The sequence below is a fragment of the Varroa destructor genome, unplaced genomic scaffold, assembly GCF_002443255.2.
Source record: "Varroa destructor unplaced genomic scaffold, Vdes_3.0 BEIS01000001.1, whole genome shotgun sequence".
In the NCBI taxonomy this organism is placed as follows: domain Eukaryota; kingdom Metazoa; phylum Arthropoda; class Arachnida; order Mesostigmata; family Varroidae; genus Varroa; species Varroa destructor.
Genome location: NW_019211454.1, coordinates 37,712,432 through 37,736,449, shown reverse-complemented (window position 1 = coordinate 37,736,449; position 24,018 = coordinate 37,712,432). Strand labels below are relative to the sequence as shown.

General features: G+C 39.5%; 2 protein-coding genes and 1 long non-coding RNA gene across 11 annotated transcripts; 1 reads left to right on the top strand and 2 right to left on the bottom strand.

Annotated features, from left to right (window-relative positions):
- Positions 1–6: 6 nt before the first annotated feature.
- Positions 7–12,526, bottom strand: LOC111243253 (wings apart-like protein homolog). 2 transcript variants are annotated; one of them, XM_022788502.2, is made up of 12 exons: positions 12,387–12,526; positions 6,917–7,312; positions 6,252–6,513; positions 4,933–5,255; positions 4,005–4,408; positions 3,460–3,720; positions 2,842–3,048; positions 2,063–2,555; positions 1,452–1,717; positions 949–1,152; positions 472–642; positions 7–318 (listed from the first exon to the last, which is right to left on the bottom strand). In XM_022788502.2, the coding sequence occupies exons 2-12, from the start codon at positions 7,113–7,115 to the stop codon at positions 253–255; spliced, it is 2,856 nt and encodes a 951-aa protein (XP_022644237.1). In that variant the 5' UTR covers positions 7,116–7,312; positions 12,387–12,526; the 3' UTR covers positions 7–252. The 2 variants fall into 2 exon arrangements, with proteins under 2 accessions (XP_022644237.1, XP_022644239.1); XM_022788504.2 differs by lacking the exons at positions 6,917–7,312; positions 12,387–12,526 and adding an exon at positions 5,389–5,442 and having other exon boundaries at positions 6,252–6,391.
- Positions 8,786–21,102, top strand: LOC111243258 (uncharacterized). Of its 4 annotated transcripts, XR_015321149.1 has the most exons (4): positions 8,794–8,937; positions 9,374–9,454; positions 18,217–19,115; positions 19,720–21,102. It is a non-coding gene; the product is annotated as an uncharacterized LOC111243258 (long non-coding RNA). The 4 variants fall into 4 exon arrangements; XR_015321148.1 differs by lacking the exon at positions 9,374–9,454 and having other exon boundaries at positions 8,786–8,937; XR_015321146.1 differs by lacking the exons at positions 8,794–8,937; positions 9,374–9,454 and adding an exon at positions 10,505–10,984.
- On the bottom strand, positions 16,735–23,230 carry LOC111243256 (monocarboxylate transporter 12-like). 5 transcript variants are annotated; one of them, XM_086980169.1, is made up of 11 exons: positions 22,775–23,186; positions 21,802–21,900; positions 20,855–20,975; positions 20,476–20,556; positions 20,153–20,278; positions 19,812–19,910; positions 18,829–19,112; positions 18,248–18,451; positions 17,803–17,911; positions 17,267–17,488; positions 16,735–16,934 (listed from the first exon to the last, which is right to left on the bottom strand). In XM_086980169.1, the coding sequence occupies exons 3-11, from the start codon at positions 20,973–20,975 to the stop codon at positions 16,801–16,803; spliced, it is 1,380 nt and encodes a 459-aa protein (XP_086836295.1). In that variant the 5' UTR covers positions 21,802–21,900; positions 22,775–23,186; the 3' UTR covers positions 16,735–16,800. The 5 variants fall into 5 exon arrangements, with proteins under 5 accessions (XP_086836295.1, XP_086836301.1, XP_022644250.1 ...); XM_086980175.1 differs by lacking the exon at positions 21,802–21,900 and having other exon boundaries at positions 17,271–17,488; positions 22,775–23,213; XM_022788515.2 differs by lacking the exon at positions 21,802–21,900 and having other exon boundaries at positions 22,775–23,181.
- Between the last annotated feature and the right edge of the window lie 788 nt (positions 23,231–24,018).

Sequence of the window (24,018 nt, the reverse complement as noted above, 5' to 3'; positions counted from 1 at the left end):
TGTAATTAAAAGACGGCATCCGGCAGTTCACAGTGGAAGCCGAATCGTAGACAAATTTGCTTTCTGGCATACTGTCTCCATGGAAATGAAAATCAAGAGTTTCTATGTACAAAAGACGTGTACCAATTCCATCTGCAGATTCTCTCTGGCTTTTAAGTGAAGACACGCGATTGGTAGAACACATCTGTACCAGTGACGCAGGCAATATTTTGCAAATTAGTTAGCTTTGTCGGTGTCAAATCCTTTTTTTTTCTAGCTGGTCTCCAGAACCTTAAGGATGCGCTCAATACTTTGCGGAGCAGAGTTCCCAAGAACGCCCTGAAATATGAAAATACGAATAGGCGGATTATAATTAGACCTTCTCTTAAGGATATTGGTGTCTCTTCTGCAAAATCGATAGTGCTTCATAAGTAAATTATAATCATTACACGACAATCTGCTATTTTTACTATTACTATTATTTTTACTTACTGTCATATCGATAAAGTCATGGAACTTCTTAAGCGCTTGTGCGAACGATTGTAGGTTGCCGCCATTGATCTCTTTGAGGGTGGCAGTTCGTTCCGCGTGGCCTTGGATGACACAGCCGAGCATAAGTGCTAGGTACGCAGAGATAATGCTGTGCTCCATATGCTTTCCCGCCTGACGAATATTTAAAATGATACAAAAGAGAAGCGTATAAAGTCAGCAATTGTTTTATTACTTACATTTCTAAGTGCGATAGTATAAGCATACTACTGCAGAGAAGTGTTTCTTAAATGCGAAGCTTACTAAAAATGATCTAATCTAAGACTGCTGTCTTTCCTACACTAAAACAAGGCTGCAATTTCTAATACACTGAATTGAGTTAGGCACATTCCAGGCCTTCCCGAATTCATTCATGAAATTTTCTGATACAATTTAGAAGTCACGGAACACGAAATTCGTGCCAAAATTTGCCTGAGGCACCTTTTGGATGGCTTTGCGAATTGTTTCTTCGAGGTCATCGGCGGCATCTTTATCCTTTTCTCCTTGAGCAGATCCGTTACTTCCGGCCTGTCGTTCTTCAAAGCGCTTCATTTCTTGCTGTTTGGTCTTCTCCTCCTGATTATCAAGGATTGCATCTGTTTGATTTTCAGATGCCGCTGCGGCCTCCTGCTTCTCCTTAAACAACTGGAATTGCATTGAAAAAATACGGATTAATTGCAATTAGGCAATTTATAGACGGCTAAATACTACGTTGCGCACGATTTATAAATGTGGAAAATTCTTCTCAAATGAAATGACGTGTGATTTTTTTAAACTTTTCAATTACCGCGGGTACATACAGATTCTTATTATTATCATCAAAACAAAACATGATATAGAAATTTATCTTTGCGCAAACTAATATCCAGTCGATAATTAACATACATTTAAGCTTGTCTTTGAATAAAAATCCGACGGTTAAAAATCCATAGATATTTTCTTACCTCGACCATTGCAGAAAAAGCGTTGCTTCTTTTCGACAGGTTGCTGACGCTGCTGTTCGAGTCCGTAGTGGACACTCGCACAGATGACGTAAGCAACCATTCCCGCATTACGGTCGAGTGCTCGCTGATATTAATCGTTAAACCGAGCGCCAGCAACTGCAGATCAAATCTTAACTCGGAATCGAGACTCGCTGGTAGATGCAACATACATTCGAGAAGTTGCCGCATCGTACGATCGCGGGAGCCCCAATTTCCCGAGGATTCATCTAGAAGGCGAAACAAGGAAATGTTAAAGAAACGCTTGCAGATCTTTGCAATACGTGGCAAGCAGCAATATCATAAATAGCACGCGTGCTTAAAAAAATTTGAACTCTTTTCTTCTCTGAGACTGATTGTACACGATTGCGGTCCTTTATTCTTATTTCGGATTGCGATGAAGTGCGTGCAGTATACTGCCTTAAACATCAGAAATAAGGTAAGTACTTAGATTATATTTTGCATTTAAATATTTCTATTAACTTGAACGAAAAGATACCAGCGAAACGATAAAGTACAGGAATATTAAATGTAGCCGAATAGACAAACAAAAAAATTAATTTGAGTGTACTAACCGTTCTCATGAGTGACATTGAGCATAACTTTGAGAAGAGACAACAACACAGATAGGAACACTGGTCCTGGACCGTCAGCCTTCTGTAGGGCTACTGTAATTGATTGACCTTCGGGAGCCGACGGATCACTAACGTCTAGTACCTGATGAAACTCTATGTTTTCAAAACAGAGGTTGAAAAGATCGGCACAAAAGTCTAACACAGTGCCGCCGCGAAATTTGATAAGGTAATCCTGATTGGCCGGATTGACGAAAGTCACATTTTCCAACACTCGTAATACTCTTTCTATTTTCTTAAGCTTATCAAGCTGGTCGGCTCTGGGGTCATCCATAACACCCCAGTTGGGCATCTCTAGTTGATTCATTGTCTGCGTCACAAGATTAATGAGATGTGTCAGCCCACCCTGAATTCGTAACTCTTCCTTGAACCACTCGCCCGCACGACGCGACGTCAGACTTAGAAGCGTTTCAAGCGCAAGTCCGCTGGCGCTCACCTGTTGTATCGGTAAAAACGGAAATTAAAAATAACGTGCTTTCCTCTAAATAGTTAATTATTTAACTATTTATGATTGGTCGGCAATTAGCCGATAGTTACGCTAAAGTTTTTAAGCACAAATCCGGTTGACGTTTTCCATTAAAAAAAAAACTGCCAGAAAATTTTCCGTAATTTAACGACACCGGACAGAAGTAGTGAAACGCATTCAATTTAGCTTTACGCATAATTTATTAGTACTCATGTGAGCGAGCAAATCATGTGAAAGTTAACAGTTCGAAACTTACCCGTGCCATATCTAGATGTTTAGCATGTCCCTTAGAACGCATCTGTGTGCACAAATTGAGAACCTTTTCAGCATGTTTGCCTTCGCCAGCCGCTTCTCCAATTTCGAATAATTGGAGAAGGATGGCAAGCGTGGAAGCTTCGAGGTCCATAGTGAGCCTATCTTGCGATAAGACGAAAAACAACGCCGAAACACAAAGCGCAAGCGACTGCATAGTCGGGTGCGAAGGTAGATAGAGGTAATATGAAAATGTTAAAAATAACTTTAAAGATTGAAAGTTATATCAATTCTATATAAAACGTAACATTCAGTTAAGGTTATCACACTAGTATTTGTTTCTATGTAACATAGCGCATAAAATATGCTTAACCGTATCATGAATAACTGAACATTTCATAGTCTTTTATCACTTCATTTATGGCTTTCATTTTCTTTCTTAGGGAACGGGGCCTGACATTTCTAGTCTTAGCACCATTGTTAATGCCTGTTAGTCCAACAAAGTTCGCCCAACTTTCCTGTTAGACAAACCGAATTATCTAAGGATACTCTATCAAAGACAATACACAAGTAGGCATAGATTAAGGAATATGTGTCAAAAAATAAGAAAAGATGTACTCACTGGATGCTTAGGCGCATCCTTGACGGAGCCGAAGAACTTTGCCATAACTCCATGCGCGCGAAGATGCACGCGAAATTGTGCGGACATACATTTGTGTGCTAGTGAACACACGGATAGGCACCGGGACGCAAGCGAATTAGCTTGTGTCACACTTTCAAGAAGGTATTCGACGTCGTCATTGAATTCCTGTGCCTCGCCGATCTCATGCACCTTGTAGGCCTTCAAAACGTTGCGAACTGTTGCATACGACTTCCCGCTTTCCTGAAAACCCACAGGAAAGAATGAATGGACGAAACAACGGTAGTTATTATAGCACTAAACTCAAAAATCAGTAGATAATAGAGCAAAAAAGTAATGGCCATCAAGGTTGGATTACTAAATGGCAGTTACAGCATATACAGAGCTAAGAAAGATGTCCCTGAAGAAAGTAGTACACTATTGCTAAGTCGAATAACCACTTCAAAAAGTAATTTAATCTTTTTCCTTGGAGTTTTTTTTATAAACTCCCAAGAAAAAAGCAAATTACGGCTGTGCTCTGTCTTTACCTGTTTATTTTCTGGCTCAGTAAAATCACCTTCGAAAAGGTCTTTATCTGTGACGGAATATCCATCGTCTTTCTTCGTGAAGGCCTCAGGTACCGAACTCTCTTGATCACCACCAGGTCCAAATTCTTCGTCTTCGCCAGTAAAATTGAATAATTTGTAGCGGGACACCGCTTTGGCTTTAGCAGCTGCAGGATCTGTTTTGTTCTTACTTTTAAAGAAGGTTTTCTTGCTTCGATCTGTACCCGCCACTGGTTTTTCTTCCTTAACCTCGTCCTTTTTCGAAGCCTCTGGGCCCTCAGACGTTACCATGTCGATTGATGCTCTTGACTCTGGCTGACTTGTCAGCTTTTTTAATAGCGGGTTTTCGTACTCCACGTGTTGCGTTTCAGTACGGGCTTCTTTAGCTGTGATTATAAGTCAATAGAAATAGCAGAACAAAACTACGTCTATGAATATCATTTCATCAACCAACGAATAAACTGTGCATTTTGTAGATTCATTCTTATAGATGACTAATAAATAAGTTAAAGAGTTGCTTGTTATTTTTTTAGATTTATTTTGTTCTACTACACCTATTTTATACCACAGAATGCGTCCTCTAATATGGATCTATTAATCATTTATTCGTTCTCTAAAATACACCAACCCATTAAAAATTTCTCTCATTTAGTTTTTTAGGCTATAGAAATACACATTCTTTGATATCTGTTCAGATGCTTTTGATTTCATCCGCAATTCATTTTTGAACTCTGCTACTGCACAACGTCAGGTCATGCTAAGAGGTAGCACTATCAACAGCTGTAATATGCCGCTATATCTACATTTTCCGTTAAGAATTTTAGCTGGCTTTTGGTAAAGCCAATTTGAATTCGTAAATAATATTGACATAATTTCGGAAACAGACAAATTTGCATTTATATGTACAAACCATCCGCGGCATCCTCGGCAGGCTGCGGCGCATTGCGCTTGCGTCCATAGGATCTGACAGGAGCTTTTCTGCCAAATGATGACGGAGGGTCGTCAGGCAAGTCAGGAGTGTGGTCGGCTGTTGTGGCTCCACCTGTGGGAATTGCTACCGACCTATGATCGTTAGTTGCTACGCCCGTAAGATGATGATTTCCACCATATGATGCACTTAGGAATGATTCCGTTGTAGGCGATCCCGTTTCTCGTGGCGAAGGTGTAGGAGAATCTACTCCCGGGAGTGGTGACGATGATGTAGACTTGTTCGACAGAACTGACGAGAGTGGGCTGAAAAATATCATCAACGGAATGAAAACAAATTGCCTTCAAATGAAATAAGGCCACAAGCTTTTTTTGTTTGCTTTGTTGACTTAATTCTAAAGAATCGGTTAACATGTTTTTTCCATAAGTTATAACGAACCTCTTTATGAAGTGGTTGTCTCCGTGTTGCATCATCTACATAGTTTGCTGCTATCTTAAAAACATAAAATCCCGTTCATAAAAAGACAGACACAGAGTTAACTAATTTATTTATTTCTTAAACTCTGATATGGCGGGAGCGGTTTCACTGTGCCTCAGCACCACTTCCGTATCCAAATGCTCTTAAATATCGGTCAGTATAGTAAATTAGCTTGATTTCTTTCTGTGAATCAATCTAATGCCCTAGCGTCCTCTTTACTAAAGTTTTGTTTCTCCCATTTAAACAACCATATTACATTTCGATTACTAGAGTTCACACATATAGGTGTAGTGCATCAAGTTGTAATTACTAGTCATGGTTCTGTTCATCCCGCTGTCCTTTGTGGTCGTGAATTCGTTCTGGTATAAAACTTTTTTCAGAATTTTCTGCCACTCTTTATGGTTACAAATAAATGTAGAGCCCTTTCTGCGCTAGTGTCTATTACTTATTCGGGTGACGTATGAATGCACACAGATTGTCGAAGGATAAGCCACCCAAAAACAGCACTCCGTAATTCCTTAAATGATTTTTGCCTCATAGACGCAGATACTTCTAGTAGTATATATCACCTACTGAATAAGAGGCGGCACCTGCGGAAAAATAGAATTCTTGATTGGAAAAGCCTTTCGCTACTAATGAGATCAACAGACTTCTTAAAAGGATCAGTAATTTTTACCGACCGTTACTAAACGTGCAGTTCCCAGGATTCACCAGGGATTAATCCATAAACAGCTTTGTTTTCGTTGACTATTTGTTCTTGTTTATATACCCCGTTTGGCAAATATTGCAGGAATATATCATATCTACTTCTACTCTTAATATACCTTGGTACTGCGGGTAATTCGTGTTTTCCTGCGGCCAGCGATGTAATGCTGCTATTCTTAATGGAAAGCGTATGAAGCTGTGTCGTCTGCTGTGGGGTAGAAGAGAATGGGAGGGCTTTTGGCGGTATCGCAGTACTGGCCAGCAAGCTGTCAAATGCGTCGTTTGCCCGATTACGGCTCTTGAAGAATTTCTTCGGTTTCGGCTGCTTCGGAGCGGCGGCTACCGCTGGTGGGTTGTTTACCGAAGTGACTGTTGGTGATACTAATAAATAATTTCGTTCGATTAATAGAACAGGGATTGTCAGACCGATCCATAGAAAATATTTCACCCTACGAAACTAATGTTATTCCGTTTATTTACCCCTTTATTATACAATTGTATTAATTAACACAAAATAACCATATGGACTATGGTACTTATGGAGCGATATCATAACGCCTACCAATTGCATGCTCTCAAAATAATGAAGAATTCGCAAATTCAGATGTCTTAATATCTAGCATTCTAGGCATGTATTTCTCCAGATAACATCTAGTATTTTAAGTATGTATTTATTGCTTATGTAATATACATATTGAATACGAAAACACAAACATTCCCCAGATAACATGGAGCGTGTAGGTGTCTCAACATTTATCTTGCTTATTTCCATTCGGGTACTCACCAGGTTTTGGGTCATCTTCAAATGAATAAGCATCGCTGTTCCCGTTTGGGGTGGCGTTTCCGTCGCGAATCGAAGTGAATGATGTGACTCCGAACCGATTGACCCGGCCGACGGCCCTCTTGGTTGGAGCCCCAACTCCGGGACCTGGTGAAGGCGCCTTGTCCTTCTTGCGAAAATCGCGATATGGTTGGCACGACATTGTGGACGGTGTATGACCTCTTTATTTTTTCGCTTTCACGGTATACACACGTCCGACAGCCGTGACCTGTTAGTTAACGAGTACCCGGCAGGTCCAGCCAAGTTCTTCTTTATTGATATCGAAACACGTTCGCACAACGCCAATGAGATGCCAAACTCCTCTAGACCTGGCAGGATTCCTGGCGTAAGACTGAAAAACTTTTAATGACACACGCGATCGTATCAGGCGCGCAAGGCGTTAACGCATATTCTCCAATTACTATATATATATATATATATATATATATATATACATACATATCTCTTTACTACAAACTCCTGGATGACATCACTGCGAGGTTGAATGGAACATTGTGTTTGCTCAGGAGTTAAACTGCATTATTACAAATCCAGAATCCAAACTAAAGAGACACCAACAACAAGACGCAGCCGTAACATCTACAGCGAATGCATCTTCGTTGCTCGCTGGCATAGCTGTCCTATCTATCCTTGCTTAGGACAAAACCTCATGCTTCTTTTAGCTAGATAGCGCGCGTTAGATATATTGGCCATTAATGGTGATGATGGACGTGTTAAAACATAATAGGTTGAAGAAAAAGAGGACAATTGCCTAACGCGGCCACTCCTGAGATTGTTTCGTTTCTTGATGCCATCTGACCTGATGCTATGACTATGATCAATCAACGGCCAGGACAATAGTCGCGAAAATCATGGGCTCAATGTGTAATGTATATGATTGCCAGTACTGATCATTTATTGTTGATAGAGCTTCAAAGATTAAACATACAATATTACAATGCTTACAACGTTTTAAAAGATGATAGTACGATATATAACACAATATAACCCAACAAGTTGTTGAAGCTCTTACCACTCGGTCATCGAGTATATTACTCACTTGACTTTACCTGTTTTTTTTACTTGTTGTCTCTACAGCAGTTAGGGGTCATCTTGCTTCTACTATAGATGCGTTTCCGGCTCCTGGAAACTGAATATATTTCTAGTGTTTGAAACGGCCGAGAACACAGGACTGAAGTATGCGTTTAGCTCCAACTGAATCGAGTTCTCTGCTGTCTAAAACGAAGTCTATCGATTATTTGAAATATTATACTGCTACATTATTTAATACGCTGAAGTTGCTCAAGGCCTTACAAAACGGTGTTCGAATCACTTTAGTCATACAACTAGTTCACAAGGAATGACGCTAAAACGATAGAACGTTTAGAGAATGAAGACTTCCGAAGTTGGAAATGTGATCCAGTTATTAAGCTATAATCTATCAATCTCGCAGTGGATTACCGAACGCAATCCACGTTTATTTCACTGGATATAAGTGACAATGAAATTGCGACACTATCCCCGAACAAAGAAGGTATCACCAAGATATTAAACATTGTCAACGCGAGTTCGAGTATACGATTTGTTGCCATCTCGTTCTGCAAAAATACGTCGTTTACGAAAAGACCAACAAATATAACATCCAAAACGTGGCTCGAGGACCAGCAGTATCTGTCCATAATATTTACTAGTCAAGTATTGTGAAGACTTATTGTGTGTCAAGAATTATCCGAGTCTTTTCTGAAAGACTACTAATGTGAAAAATGCAAAATTTTTCTAATGAAGGAAAACATTGATTTTCCAAAGTTAATTTTGATGAATTCTGTATACACAATTTTGTTCGGACAACTACGACAGAAAACTCACATAACAATCTAGCATTTGATAAAGTTACGTTTTAAAGACTTCAGAGAAACGGGAGCAACAAATTTACGACGCGATTGATAAACTAACATCGTTATAAAGGACACTGCTTTTTTACACAGGTGAGTCACTTATTAACCTTTGACATTCATAACCTTAACGTTCTTTTTTACCCTTCGTTAGTAAAATCGGATTTTATTCCCTGAAAACACTAATGAACGTTTTGAAATAGCTTTAATCCGAATTATTTCAACTATACAGCTTGTAGGTTCTCTACTGTGACTTGTAGAAATAAGGCTCTATGAGGCAGAAACATTTGTGAAACGGGTCGGGAGACAGCTTCCCATATAGAATGTACACCTCCTAAGCCTATACGACCCGTATAATAACACTCGTCCGGCTAATTGAATAAATTCACCATGATCCTTAAAATTTTCTTCATAAGCTTGAACTGAGGTGCCCTGAGCTCTGAACTTACAATTTGATTTCCGCATGCAAAGCAACGAAACAGACATAGGCGGATTTTAACTTTTCTGCTATATGAATACCTTTATACAGTTAAAGGACCAGAGCCAATGCGAAGAACGACCGCTAATGAAGAGAGAAAGACAACATTATGAGAAGTGAATCCACGCTAAGGTGAAGTTAAGTGTTCTACATACCCGAAAATCGTGCGATAGTAGTCTCCGAAATCCATTATCAGTTTTTATTTATAGGAGGCCTTGCCTTTTTTTTGAGGTATACGTTTAAAAGAAAACACAATATGATTTCAACTCATTAAGTTAAGTTTAGTAAAACTTAACTTACTAAACTAAAAATATCAATTGTGTGGTGTTTTAGTTGTAATCATTGCTCGATAATTAACAAAACCGGTTGCATGTAGCGAAAATGACCTGCTGTCGTAATAGATTTTTATATGTAACTCCATTATTATCCATCTGTTCAGTGCTTTAGTGGATAAGTATATTATGAACGTAATGAAGTATCCCATATGAACACAACGGTGGAACTCTTAGCATTTTGGGGCTGAGTTCGACCGAATTTGCATCAGTGTGATGTGAACCAATGGTAGTTTGCTAACTAACAGGTCATCTCATATGTAAAGTGAGTTTATTACTGACGCAGGTGACAATTTAGGCAAATGGTAAGATGAGCATCAACTGATTGATTAGAAAAGTTCCTTTGAGGACACTTAATCCAATGTTGAAATAAAATGACAATAATACATGATGGCGTTTTAGACGACACACGTCAAATAAGACCCACGTTGAGTGTAAAACCCTCTGTTGACCCCTCGCACGCTCTTTTAAACATTTATTAATGATGACTATTAAAATTCTGGGTTTACTACTTCCGACGATTGACTCCGTGATAGCCCCTTAATCTTTTGGTACTGGAACAAAAAAATAGGCCGTTTTTTATGACCTTAACCCAGAAGTCAAAGTGCATCGCTGACGAAGCAGTCATAAACATTTTAACACTTTCCATGGTTTTGGGAAACCAAAAAAGGTCAGATGCACCATGCAGTAAGAATACCTTTGGTTGTATGAAAGTACAGAGTGATAGTGATAAGACTGTCGAACTTGCTAGCATCACTTGTTTTGTGTCGAATAATCGCAGCGGGTACAATGCAAAAATCAATAATACCTATGCAGTAAGTTACACAAGAGGCCATATCCGATACATGAAATAGACTAGTAACTCGGTTATGTGCTATCTTTCGCACGGCAATGGCAAATTTAGCCCGCGCATGCTGAAGCGAACGTCTTTTATGGGCGATTTAGAAATAATGACTGCGACGATCATGTCAGTGGCTGTATCACCAAAATGCCGAAGATATCAGAGTTTCTTTGAAAGTCGATACTAGAAGTTAAGCGACACGGAGAACCTTGGAAAGCGGGCGATACAAAGAGAAAGAGTAGGGTCGGCATTGCAAGAAGAAACGCAGCGGTAAAACCACATTGTCTGTTGTCATAATGTTGATGGCGTCACCAATGACGAGGAGATGCCAAACCAAGGGGACGCTGTCGAAAGCAAAGTAGTCAGGAGACAACGAATCCAGCTATTGCTTTCTGAATTGGCGCTAGGAGTCAACTAAATGTGCCACATGTGTGCGAGCAACGGAGCGGATCTAAGCACTTTCGGAAGCCCGTACTTGCCGCGGAACAGGTAGGTTCATAAGCTAGAAGAAACACATACCAGGAGCGGGGAGCAAAGCGACACGTCTGGACGCTGTGCTCGTCTTGATTATCTATTCCTATGAATATTATGACAACTGGCTCTGAATGGAAAAACACAGCGACCTGAAAGAACATCGCGACTTAGAAATGCATAAATAGCAAAATGGCATTTTATAGTAATAGCGGAGCGCAGCTCGAGGCGATACTCAGCTTTCGGCAAGGTCGTTTGTCAACGACTTAGGAAGACGCTAAGCGCCAAACCCCAAGCAACTTTTGGCCGACTGTCAAAAGCATAATCTTCGTAACCCCTTTGACATGCGCGGTGTCACAGTGTCTGACATTAGATTCTCGTTCTGAAAGGAAGTACATTACTGGCTACGGCCAGTAATATTAAATAGCAGTAATCTCGATATAAACATACTTTTGACGTATCTTCCACCAGATGGTTATGTCAAAAGCTCAACGTATGCATGATATCAATGAATGTCTCACTTGACTAGAGAATACATCACTGATTTTAACGGAGTTTATTACGAATTAAATGAGCAGCTATATATCAATATAGTATCTTTGACGGGATCATTGTGCCGCCGAATGTTTTCCACCCCCTACAATAAAAGGGTTGAGTAAATCATACTTCTACTATTTCTACTGAGTAGCTGTTATAATAGATTACTGACAGTAACTAATCGGTGAACGTTATTGATAATGCGTTGTACAAATAGTTAGGTATATTAATGACAGTGTGCTGAATGTGTCATACCGTCTTGTTGCCAATTTAATATAGATAATATATTTAATTTAGATATTCGGTCCTTTTGATCACGTCTCTCAAGGCGTGTGCCACACTAAGAAGTTACCCCGTAACATTTTACGCCCGGTTCTATCACTTAGTGCTGCTTCAGCATTTATAGCCTGGCAAATAATCAAACTGGCATTCAATGCTCCTTTAGGAGGTGAGGGTCTAAACCGTAACACTGCACGGATGGTCGATATTAATTGCCTAACTGCCTGTTTACCTAGATAATAAATGCGAACTGCTTCTATCATTAGACTCCTTGACCTCTTTATAGTTATTCCCCCGCGTTCCAACCCCTCTTGTAGCCATCCAACACCCGTGTGGTCACGTAAGTGTTACAGTCACAGTTATATCACTACCGTTTTGCCCCACACAAGATTTTAGACAAAAATACACACATCAAAAGCCAACGCATTCTTGAGCGGACTTCTCGTCATTTTAATATATTATTTATTTTAGTTTATTAATTTGTCAATGTGGTGTTTCAGCGGATGGTGGGGGCACTGGCACGCACGTGTGAAGATCATTAATATATGTTCTTGTAGCACTGAACATTCCTTCGTCATATAACGTTTATTCAATTTATCCTTACCGTTTTTAGCTGGATGACCAGTTTCAACCGCTCCGTTGAATGTACGACTGGTGCTTTAACTACTACAATAGAGCATAAACGTTCGGTTCTGTCTGTGTATCGATCTGTCGATCAGCCTGGCGGCCTCTATGAAAGACCCCTGCGACAGCCCTCAATCAGTACCGCAACTATGATTTTTGTTCTTACTAGTTGGTAGCATTGACAGGATCTTTCCTTGTCGCATGGCGGCAGTGGTCTCACAGCTATACGCACATATGTACGACCGAAGTCGGCCCATGCACAGCGGATCCTATCGGTCGCTGCTGGCGCTCACGGAGAACCGCCGGCGGTGCCCCACCAGCTACACAACTGCACATACCACCAACATCACAATCATCATCACGAAAACAAGCTCCACCAATCGTTCGTTCGGGGGTTTATACACACTCGAAGCACTGTACAGCACATCACATTGTACCCTCCCCCTTCAGCATAAAACCAGGCGTTCCTTCTTGGCCTTGTTCGGGCAAAATGGTATAGATTGTCTTCTTTGACCAATGTGATAATATGGCACAGCACCCCCAGCTCTGCCGTGTCTCGGTAATACGGCGGTTCCTCTGTTACCACTATTATTCAGAGTCGGTTTTGAGAGAGTACTGGACACAGTTGGTGAGTCGACTAGGTCGAGGGGCAGAAAAAAGCGACACCTTGTAGCCGCTGTAGAACTGATGAAGAACAGAGCGTTTCGTCGACTATTAAAAATGGTCTTTAGGGTATATAATGCATGTTGGTGTAGGAATATCGAGATACTGGTTCATTGGTCGGCGCCTATCTTGCCGGTTAGTCCATACGATGCTGGTTGACCACAAGGGGCAAAATAGAAAGGCGCTGTGTAGCCAGAGTAGTCGCTGTCGTAGCAGTTGTATTAGTAATAGGTCGTCGACCGCCGTTGCACTTATTGCTTGCCGTTGGCTTTCGGCTGCTACTGCTGCTGCTGTTGTTGTTATTGTTGTTGTTGTTGCTGCTGCTGTTGCTATTGCAACTACACAGCGGAACCGCAGATGTACGGACAGCATCGACTACACAGCACACACCTTCGAGTACTGCTCCTACGATAGCACACACAGCATCCCCCCAGCCGCACAGCACAGCACCAAACCAAGTGCGGCAGCGACCAAATGATCATCACTATGAGCCAAGCTGTGGAAACATTGGTACACACACACAAGCATGCACATTCATGCTCAAGCAGCACCAGCACCTAATAGTACTCATTCAGCACAAGTGACTGACTGACTGACTGACTGACAGACAGACAGACAGACAGACAGACAGACAGACTGCTGCTGCTAAAGACAGACGCACAGACACTCTGACTGACTAACTACTGCTGCTGTTGTTCAAGGAGTGCTACTGTAATTGTCCTACTGCTCTCCGATGGCCAGGCGACGAGGTAGGTAGACACACCGGCGGCGAGTTGTTATTTAACGCTGCCGCTGCAACTGTTGACGCCGATGCTGTTATTTTGCAACGAAAGCTGTTTCGGCTTGTTGTCGAGAATTCGTTTTCGTCGAAGGGTCACCCGATAACAACCTAGCTGCTCGTCCGAAGTTCGTCTACGGACGGTTTGTTGGGCTGCTATGGTTAGCGGCTGACTATCCGCTGGCCAACACCAAGGAGTCTAGTTGTTACTGCTCGTGATCATGTTTTCTCCGACCAAAACAAATATGGCGCCCCTATACAGCGAGGTAACGAGTGAGTGAGTGAATGAACGGAGAGCAGCAGCGGACAGACAGACAGACAGCCGTGTCCCACTCACTCGCACCGCACGAAACAGTCAAAACGACAGACATTATCCATCGATACTACCGCATAGCATAATAACATAATTGCTACCACTACTCACTATTGTAGCCAGCAGGAATGGCTGATCAGGCTGATGCCAACCGGCCGGGCCGCCCGCGAATGCCTTGCTTGGTGAGAGAAGGGAGGGGGCACTTTTTGAATACGAATGTGGCGGGCTTGTAATAATAATTATATGAAATAATCAAGAGTTTGAATTAACCCGAAATCGTCATGTCAGGAACCACTGAGGAACTTTAGTTAAATAGTAGCTGTTATTTTTTATTCGCTTAAATAGCATAATATTTAGCTGCCGCCGGCAATAATTATTTTCAGCATTAGTTGGACTAGTTCGGTCTAAGCTGGAGAGCGGCTCCGCAAGGTGCAGAAGATATTATCGTATAGCTTTATTAGATGTCCAGGATAATGGTTATCTATCAGGATGCTTTTGGAGCGGCCGTCAATTAGAGTGCAAAATAACGATTTACACTTCTATAGAGTGAAACAGCATTGATCAGCAGCAGGACGAGCTAACTATGTAGAATGCGCAAATCAAGAAAAAAAACTAACCAGATTTCTTTTTTTTTTAGCTACATCTGACCTTCTCTGGCAGTATTTTTCTATTAGCTGATATGAGCCTCAGTAAGTCTAGTTTCAGCGTTATATACTGCCACTTTCTGAAGGCATATAAACGTTCACAATTGATAAATAACCTGTTCATGAATTGGAGATATTACATAATATTTTGCATGGCATAACGTGGACGAAGATTTATGGTTCGCTTTAAATACTCTTTTTTACTAATTTGCTTTGCCAACGGGTTGCGTCAATGACAACTGCATTTCTGCTACGAACTTTCATTGACCAATGTTTTAACTTGATGTTTGGCACGCCAGAAAAAACAAAAAAAAAGAAATAATTTTTTGTCTCCCCCTTCTTTTTGCTTATACATATTATTTTAGCGCAGTATATACCTGGAATGCTTGATGTTGATCTGTTGTATAGGTGGCAAACGTGGTGTTTGCTAGGTTGCTTAATTTGAAACGCGAACATTCATATAATCATAATTACCATACGTGCATGAGAGCCGAAGTTTAAATGTCGAATCGGCTTCAGCAGCACCTGCGCGCTCAAGCGGAGTGTCGTGTCATTTACTTTGATGAAACGGAATTTACTATACAGAATGTAGTGTAGTTTTAAAAGAGAACATGGCCAGTACTTTAGGCACTACTTTTACTGCTACGCCATGGCCATCCGTAAGTATACATTACGCCGAAAAGAGCCGTATTAATACTATTATTAAATATTATTCTAGTTTAAGGGGACTGGTGACGCGTTTTTGAAAGTGGGTAGTCATTTAAGCTGTGTGGCAAGACCAAGTTTCCGTTCCACTTGACACTTATTCTATACGCCGTCGCCTGCACAGAGAGCTACAGCAAAACTTTTTTTAAAAGCAAGGCTCTATGCATCAAAATAGCTTTATAGTTGATACAGATCTGGCCGAACATACTTACTCTCTTTTTTTTAGTTTGTTTAAAATAAATTGGTGTTAATTAAAATCATTATTACTATAGGTAACAAAAAAAAAAACTATCCACTTTGATAGACTACATTATTACACTGCTCATCTTTGAAAAAAAGGAACATGTTCTGCGTATTGCTATAGGTCCGAATATACGTATTATGCCGCAGCAACATATCCGTTCTAGCCATACAAACATCACATCCATTTCGGATATAACAGAATAACATGCAAATTTTTATATAGATCGAGTTTCACTGCTGTTTATTGTCAACAAGGTTATTAACAACAGATGTTAGCCGTATTGCTCCAATGATTGTAACGATTTGTGGTATGTGATTATGACAATACAAATGTTCGGCGTAATCTTTAAATGGCACATTTTCTTATCCGGTATCATTTTTGATTTAGAACACCTATTCATCTGAAACTTTGAGCGGCAGAACAGCAACGTTGTAAACAGTTTCGATTGCTACACTCTTGAACTTCTTTGAGGTATTTGTTAGTCGGTGAAAAGCGCTAGAAATACAGATAATCATTAAAGAACAGCCATGTATGAACAGTTAAACGGTAATGAATAAGCCTTTTTAGTGTGTAGTAGCTCGGTTCAGGCATGTACTTTCATAATAATAATTTCTACGTTGCGTAACTATGAAGGAAGTTCTTAAAATAGTCTGCTTTTAAGGCTGTTACTGTTTCCTTGTTGATACTGTTTATTTCAAGCCTAAAGGGTCACCAAATTCGAGCACTAATTAGGCTTCTTTTTTGGTAGATGACTATTTATGTCAACAATTAGTGTCGTCTAGGTATAGCTAGTAGGTCGGTCGCTTGGTTGGCTATACATATAGAAACTGCAGGAAACATTTTGAGTCGCTCATTGACTGCTTGATCAGTGGGAGGTTAATCGATTTGTATTTGCAACACAGTATTTTTCTCATATGGAAATTTCGAACAGATCTAAAATCTGTGAAGGGTTAAGATGGTACTAGTAAATAGAACAGCCGCTTTCTTTTCAACCAGCTTCTTTATTCAAACACAGGTGAAGTAAGTTTAAGTAAAACATAGAAACATTCACGTCAACGTTATTCTTTTGTTTCTGTAGGCTTCAATAACTCGTACTGCCCAGTAAAAGGCTACTACCGCATTTAGAGTAGCTAGCAAAAGGAACAGCCCAAGATACTCCCCCAAACGATCCCGGAAGTAGCCTGAAAGCAAAAATGAGTTCTTTCAATGATCCGATGTTTCTTGAAACGCCTCGTTTGCCCCATAGTATGAAAGGCAATCCTACAGCTTTCTGGCAACTAGGACATATTACTAAATTTTAGTCGTTGCTAATACTCAGTTACATTTAGGTGAAATCAACTAGAACAGGTTTGTTAAAATACCAACCTGCGAGACGTAATTTCAATCGCATACAAGCGGATTACCTCGATACATGTTACACAATTTAAGTACTAGAATGGAGTACTAGTCGCAAATTACCACATTCGAAACTGAAGTCTTTTTGTTAGAGAGACTTTTAGATTCGTCTGCTAACCTACGAGAAAAGGTTTCAGAAGCGTGGCAATCCCAATGAGGAAGTTGGCAAATGAAAATGTGTGCGATAAATTGTCGAGTCCGAAATCATTGATTAGAACTATGATGAAAAGAATAATCCTGCATCCATTGGAGGTACCCATCAAAAATGCAGAAAACGACAGGCCCACCATCGTGGACGAATATGATAGCAGCACAAAGCTAAAACACTGGATTACGCTTCCTGTAAGATAGACGTGAGCAGGAGAAGTAGGAAATCAAAGTTATTTATTTTATGTACAATAGAATGCAGTTGCCTTGCTCTAAACAATATACTTACTTAGAGATGCTACATTTGTCTAAAACATTCGGCTCTATGAACCAATATGCTTATAGTATCTCTTATGAACATCATAACAATGGGCCTCAGCCTGTAGTAACGAGAAACTTCTAGTTCGGTTTAAAAACTTGGAGAATTTCGCAAAACATGTTTACAGAACATTTGCAGAGTACCTACTGATGCGTATATTGAAACTTCACCAAAACATTTAAACTTACCAGCGAGCATAAGAGTTGGCGGCGATGCGATTTTCGCGTCTGACAGAAATCCAGAACCTAATTTGAACATCATATCACCTATACCAAAAATTGGCACCAAATATATCGCCTGCAGAGGAGCATAGTCATTTTTTAGTCATTCACGTTGACAAATATAACTTTTGTATCAATGTATACTACAGGCAAACAAGGCTATTTCAACTTATCCAGTGCTACTCTGAACAGTTCCATATGAACAACTGCGAACTAGATGTAGCACTCAACTAAAGAGATTCTCTTATTTCCGAAAAGAACACCTAATTGCCAGCCAACAAGGCTAATCAGAAATGCATAAACTGAGGTGCCAGCATCTATATAGTTAATGGACTTGAATATGTAACATAGGGGTGTGTATTGGTTTGGTTAATATTGCAGCATGAGGGCACATGACTAACTTGGAACTTACCCCTTCCGGTACTTCCCGATCATTGCTATAGTCGGCGGTCAACTGTAGAAAGGTCGCAAAACATTCAAATACGACGAGAAACGAAAACACATCGAAGAAGTATCGCAGATTGGTGAAAGTACGCCACGAAAAAGGTTTCGGCTCATCGCGCACAACAGGTTGGTCTGTGAGAAGGTTGTTTGAATCAACTGCAGACGACGCATTCTGGAGACATGGACCACATTATATCATATATGACCTATGATAAGTTGTTCATCATTGACACATAATCCTGTCGCTGTCGGAAGGTCGCATAGGGAAGCAGAGAATCTCTACTTCGTTGCAGCGTATAATACAAAACTTTGATAATGATATGTTCTGTAGCGCCAAGACAGAAAAGATTGTATTTGCTCGGCTAATAATTTTCTAATGAAATCAAGTGACATAAGGATGTGTTTTGATAAAAAAATCATTCATTTATAGTATTGATCCTATTATCGATATTGCGTCACTTATGAATAACTACCATCAGATGTTTTATTTCCTAAGCCAACTGTAGAAACTTATGAAATGACATCGAATAGGGTGATAGTATGTACCACCTGGCTTATTTCGGATGCATCCTTAGAAGTTTCAGTAGCATAAACTGTACTGGAGATTTCTTTAGGAAATTCCACGTGTTCGGTGTCCTCTTGCGTTCCGTTTCTAAAGCTGTCTTGCGTTTCCTGTTCGTTGAAGGGCGTGATGCAAAGGCTAAAAATAAAACTTGCGAAGGTGATCACTCCTAAAAGACTTATACTTCGAACTGTTCGGAATCTCCTGATGAAATTATCCATAAGCGCTGGCATGAAGAACACGCTCACACCCGCAATCGTTTCCTGCATACCTGGTAAATATACACGCAGGTGGCGTTATATAGTGGAAACATATTTCGGAACCTTTAAAATGATATATCTGTGAAGTGTGAGAAATATAGGTTTGTTTAGGTGGTTTTGCATGTTTCAAATTACCCCTAGTTCCTTACAGAAACTCACATGATGAGCTTAAAGTTTTGCTTAATAACTGTAATATAATAAATAAATAAATAAATAAATAAATAAATAAATAAATAAATAAATAAATAAATAAATAAATAAATAAATAAATAAATAAATAAATAAATAAATAAATAAATAAATAAATAATATAAATAAATACATAAATAAATAAATAAATAAATAAATAATAATAATAAAAACTTAACATTCCTATTTGCTAATCGGGTCTCGAAAGTTTTATTGAGATCATTATTGAACTTTACTGTTATTATTATTACGTGAAACGCTGACATCCTACTTAAGGACAAAAAATATTTACTTTCCTTTTGATCCATAATATTTGGTAAGAAAATAAAACATGCTTTGTTTGGGTTCCAATATTGCAAATGTGTATATAGCACCAGCATATAGCATAATATCAGCTAAATAATAATGAATATTTTTGCCTTGTTCCAGAGTAAAATCTCCTAAAGCTCCAATCCGCTGCACCACACGAATCGTAGTGCTGACAGGATTTGGCTTACTATTACGACCGGCCCCTGTTTTACCTGTGGCTGCCGCACGTTGCCTTTGGAAATGTCTTGCCATAAGAACATTAGCACTCATGAAAATTCCCGCAAGGCTTGAACCATGTATGGCCATAAGTACTGCAAAAAAATCCACGTGTCTAATTAATCCTGCTGGTAAAGCCTTCAATCTCGAGTTTTACGACACGCAACGCCTAGCTGTACACATTTTGATTTGACTACTGTGTGGCTAAATTACTGCTTTCAGTCCATGGATTTTAATGCGTTTTCTATCGAATCAAATTGTGAACTGCGAGAGAGTGACTTTACTTGTGCATGATGATACAGTGTACTGGAAACTTATAGGTTTAATTCAAACTTACTTGTTATAAAAACGATGGTTTTGGCAAAATAAGACAGGACCAAGGCGGCTGAAACTGTGAATGTACATATGCGGAGTATCCACTCATGGCGCGCGCCTAGATGTACCAGTATCGAAAACAATGGAGCTGAAAGTGTCTAAAGACGTGAATCACGTGCGGTCCGTAGAAGCCTTGCCACCTTTTGCATTGCGGGATTCACATGAATCACAAACAAATGTGACACCGTAATTCCTTGTATCAGAGAAAGTATAGTTATTTAGTCGTTCTCAAATGATGCTATTACTATCTATGGTAGTTTTCGAAATTAATAGCATTTCACTTACAAACAATCTGCATGCTACAAGTAATAGAGGTTACAGGCCACGAAGCTTTCTCACGTTCCGAACTGAAGTCGATAAGAAAACCTAAGATATCGAAACGGGGTTAATTTATGAGCTTGAATAGTAGCAGTCATCACAGGTATACAGCGCTGTGCTTAATAGGAACAAAACACCAAGCAGTGAAAATTTGATAGTCTCCAAAACCATTCATAATCCGGATGTATCAATCATATTTTACTATTATTATTATTATTATATCGTATGAAATTAGTGTACAACCTTTTATGTTAAGGTTTTTATTTTTACTTTAAGTTTTTGGATTGTATAAACATTTTAGCGATGCTGGAAGGTTGGTTAAAGGAAAAGCAAATATAGAACGTACCTGTGAACATGCTTCCCATAGCTGCCATTGAGAGTGAACAGAATAAGTGAACTAGGCCACAAAGCAGAGCGACCAGCCATGATTTTCGTGAGTCCAAACCGTGTTTGGGAAGTGAGATCATCTAGAAGGAAAAAAGCTGTCGACGTCGGTCCAATTTCACAGTGTTTTACAACGGAAAAAGCATAATACAGGAAAAAATAAAACGAGTTTAATGGCAAAAATTTGTCGACCATTAAACACCTAATAAATTTGTCCCTCTTTTTACAAGGCAGGTATTTGTTAAAAAGATATGAAAACAAAAATACAGTTTAATCTCTTATTTTTACTAGACGGAAAGCCTAGGTGCATGCTTGTTAGCTAACGCTGAATGCAAGCGCTTAAAGACAATAGCTTATTGTTTCCGCTTAGCTATTCCTACTTTACTTACTAGCCACGCGTCTAACAAGATAATTAATCACTGAAGGAAGAAATATTTAGCTTCAGGTAATGCGGCAGATCACAATTTTCACACATGTTTATATCATTAGGCTTTTTTCTGCTGTAGGTTTCCGCTGATTGAATAAAATATGAAATACACGTAAATCAGCCAGTTCTTTAAAAAACTAAACAAAGCAAAGCATTTTAAGGTAGTGGTAAAAATATAGATTTTCGCTGAAATGTAATAAAAGCTATGCCCCATTAATACATAGATATTTTAAGAAAAACTAAAATAATAATTACTAGATGATTATTTTAGAAAGGATTCGTTGGTATTCGCTATGCCCACGCCAAGCAATTCAATAACATGCTGAGCGTGAGCGATCTGGCCTAAAAGATGTGAAAAACATTTGAAAAAAGAAATAAAATATTCGAATATTTCAGCCTAAAAACAGACTAATATTTACTTTCGACCATGAATTGACGAAATCAAATATATGCTCTTGTAAACATAAAATATATATATTTACCGTATATTATTGTTTTTTTTGGACCGCTCACTCTCTACGGAATCCGCGCAGCGACCAAGTCTTTATGAAGTTCTGACTACCGCTGTGGCCATAACTGATCTAAAAGATTACCCTTCTTCTAGTTATAAACACGATATAATAATGTCAATAGAGTACCCACTGAAGTTTATCAAATTCAGTGTCGGCATCAATTTGTCTTGGGTCGAGATAACGACAATGACACACAATTAAAGTAATAAAAGTTGAAGCAAACTTTGAAGCCTGCCGGTTTAAGAACAGGCGGTGAAGGACATAAGTGGAGTACCGTTCCGTAACTTTCAAAAGTAACTAATTATGTGTTTCCTTGCTAAGCAGTTAACTAATCACTAGTTTTAAGAGTCCAGTGTGATGATTACCTAGGGAAACATTTCTATTGACTGTCCTGTATTAAACATTCTATTAAGTCAGGCAAACGTTGAGGAAAATATTAAAACACATGCAAATGTGTTTTCGTGTTTCATTTCCTGTGTCAATATAGGCACACAGCAAAGCTCTCTTTCTCTCTATGTGGAGAGAAAGATTTAAGTGGCATACAACTAAATATTATCAACACTATTAAGCATTAAACAACGGCGAAAACACTAGGCGAACTTGTTAGAGAGATACATCTAGTCTAAGTGCCCTCTTAATTTCATATAAAAACTTACTAGTCATAGATGGTCTACAACTATTTATTAAGAAATACAAACGCACAGGCATTGTCGAATCTCCATTTCCAATTTCTAATTCTTTCTATAAATATATATTTCGGTTTATTCATATGTGTGTTCAACGATTGCAGTAAAATCTAGTCCGGTATAGAACATTGGAAATAAATAGAAAGCTCTCAGAGTACAATATCAAAATCGGTGAGTGAATTCCTGATACCCTTGCGCTGATCTCAACAACGTCTACGTAATCTCATTCATCTCCCAGTGACATTTCGGCTACTCACCCTTGCGTGCCGATAGTTTCGCACGGGCGCCCTCTCACTTTGGTCCATTCCGCGTTACGCCACTTGGCAGGAAGTATGGATCCTTTTTTTTTTATCTATTAGCAGTAGAACTAGTGTCCTTATTGGTGGAAACCTCTATAACAGTTAGCGATTTTCCATTCCACGCTTCTTTTTGCTCGTCAATCAAAGGGTGAATTTGCCAGCTGATTCGAGAGTACTCACGATCATGAAAGGCTTCACTGGCCAAATGGCGCCGCGTAATCGCGAGCAATGCTAGTACAATTAGCAACCGCCAGATGGCCCCACTTGATTCGCATGTCAGTCAGTCAAGAAGCACTCGCTTCGAGAAGATACCCCCTCATCAGGGACGACGATAGCGAAAATCGCTACACTAAGCTAAAATAGGATAGTAAACTCAGCACGCCTTGCATCTAATAATTTTCGCCGCGGACCGAGTCTTATTGTCCGCAATGAAAAATTCAACATCCCGATAACGTACGATGCCCTTGTATCATTCAAATATTGCGCTCTTTTACCCATATATCCAGTGAACTCTCTCGGAACCTAAACCTGCATTCTTTCGCGTGATCGTACGACTGTGGCTGTCGTTAAGACTCCGACGGTGTTCGATACGATTAATAAGTAAAATATGTTTCTTTATATGAAACAAAGTTATGTAAAAGGAGGCTTGATACAAACACACAGAAGAATGCCCGTGCAAATATTGAAAAGCAACAAAAATCACTATATACATATATGTATATAAAAAAGTGCTATTCGCTCTTTTAAATGGGGGTTTGCTAAAGAGATGACAAAGCAGGGCAACCTGAGATCGAATCGTTCGTGCCGTCTATTCCTATCATTGAGCACGGGTGCTGAATGGGATTGCACTAGCGGTGTGTCTACATACTTAACGAATGTATGAATCTTCGTATAAACACGTTTGTCGTGGTAGAGATCGGCCGTCTGGTCCAGGGCTAACAAAATTACGAACGTGCGGCTTGATACAGTGGTTTAGTGCTAAGGCATACTTCTTGATGACACGCAATTTCAAATTGAAAATTTGGACCCAACAAAAATTAAGAACGTTTCTTTACCAATTGTAAGGAAAGAGTCATACAAGAAGTGACAAATATACTCACGATCTATTATCCCTCTTTTATCGAAGTTACTGTGCACGTTTTTTAAATAAAGAATTTTTTGAAAAAACGAATTATTTCTTTTTTTAGTACATATGTTGAATG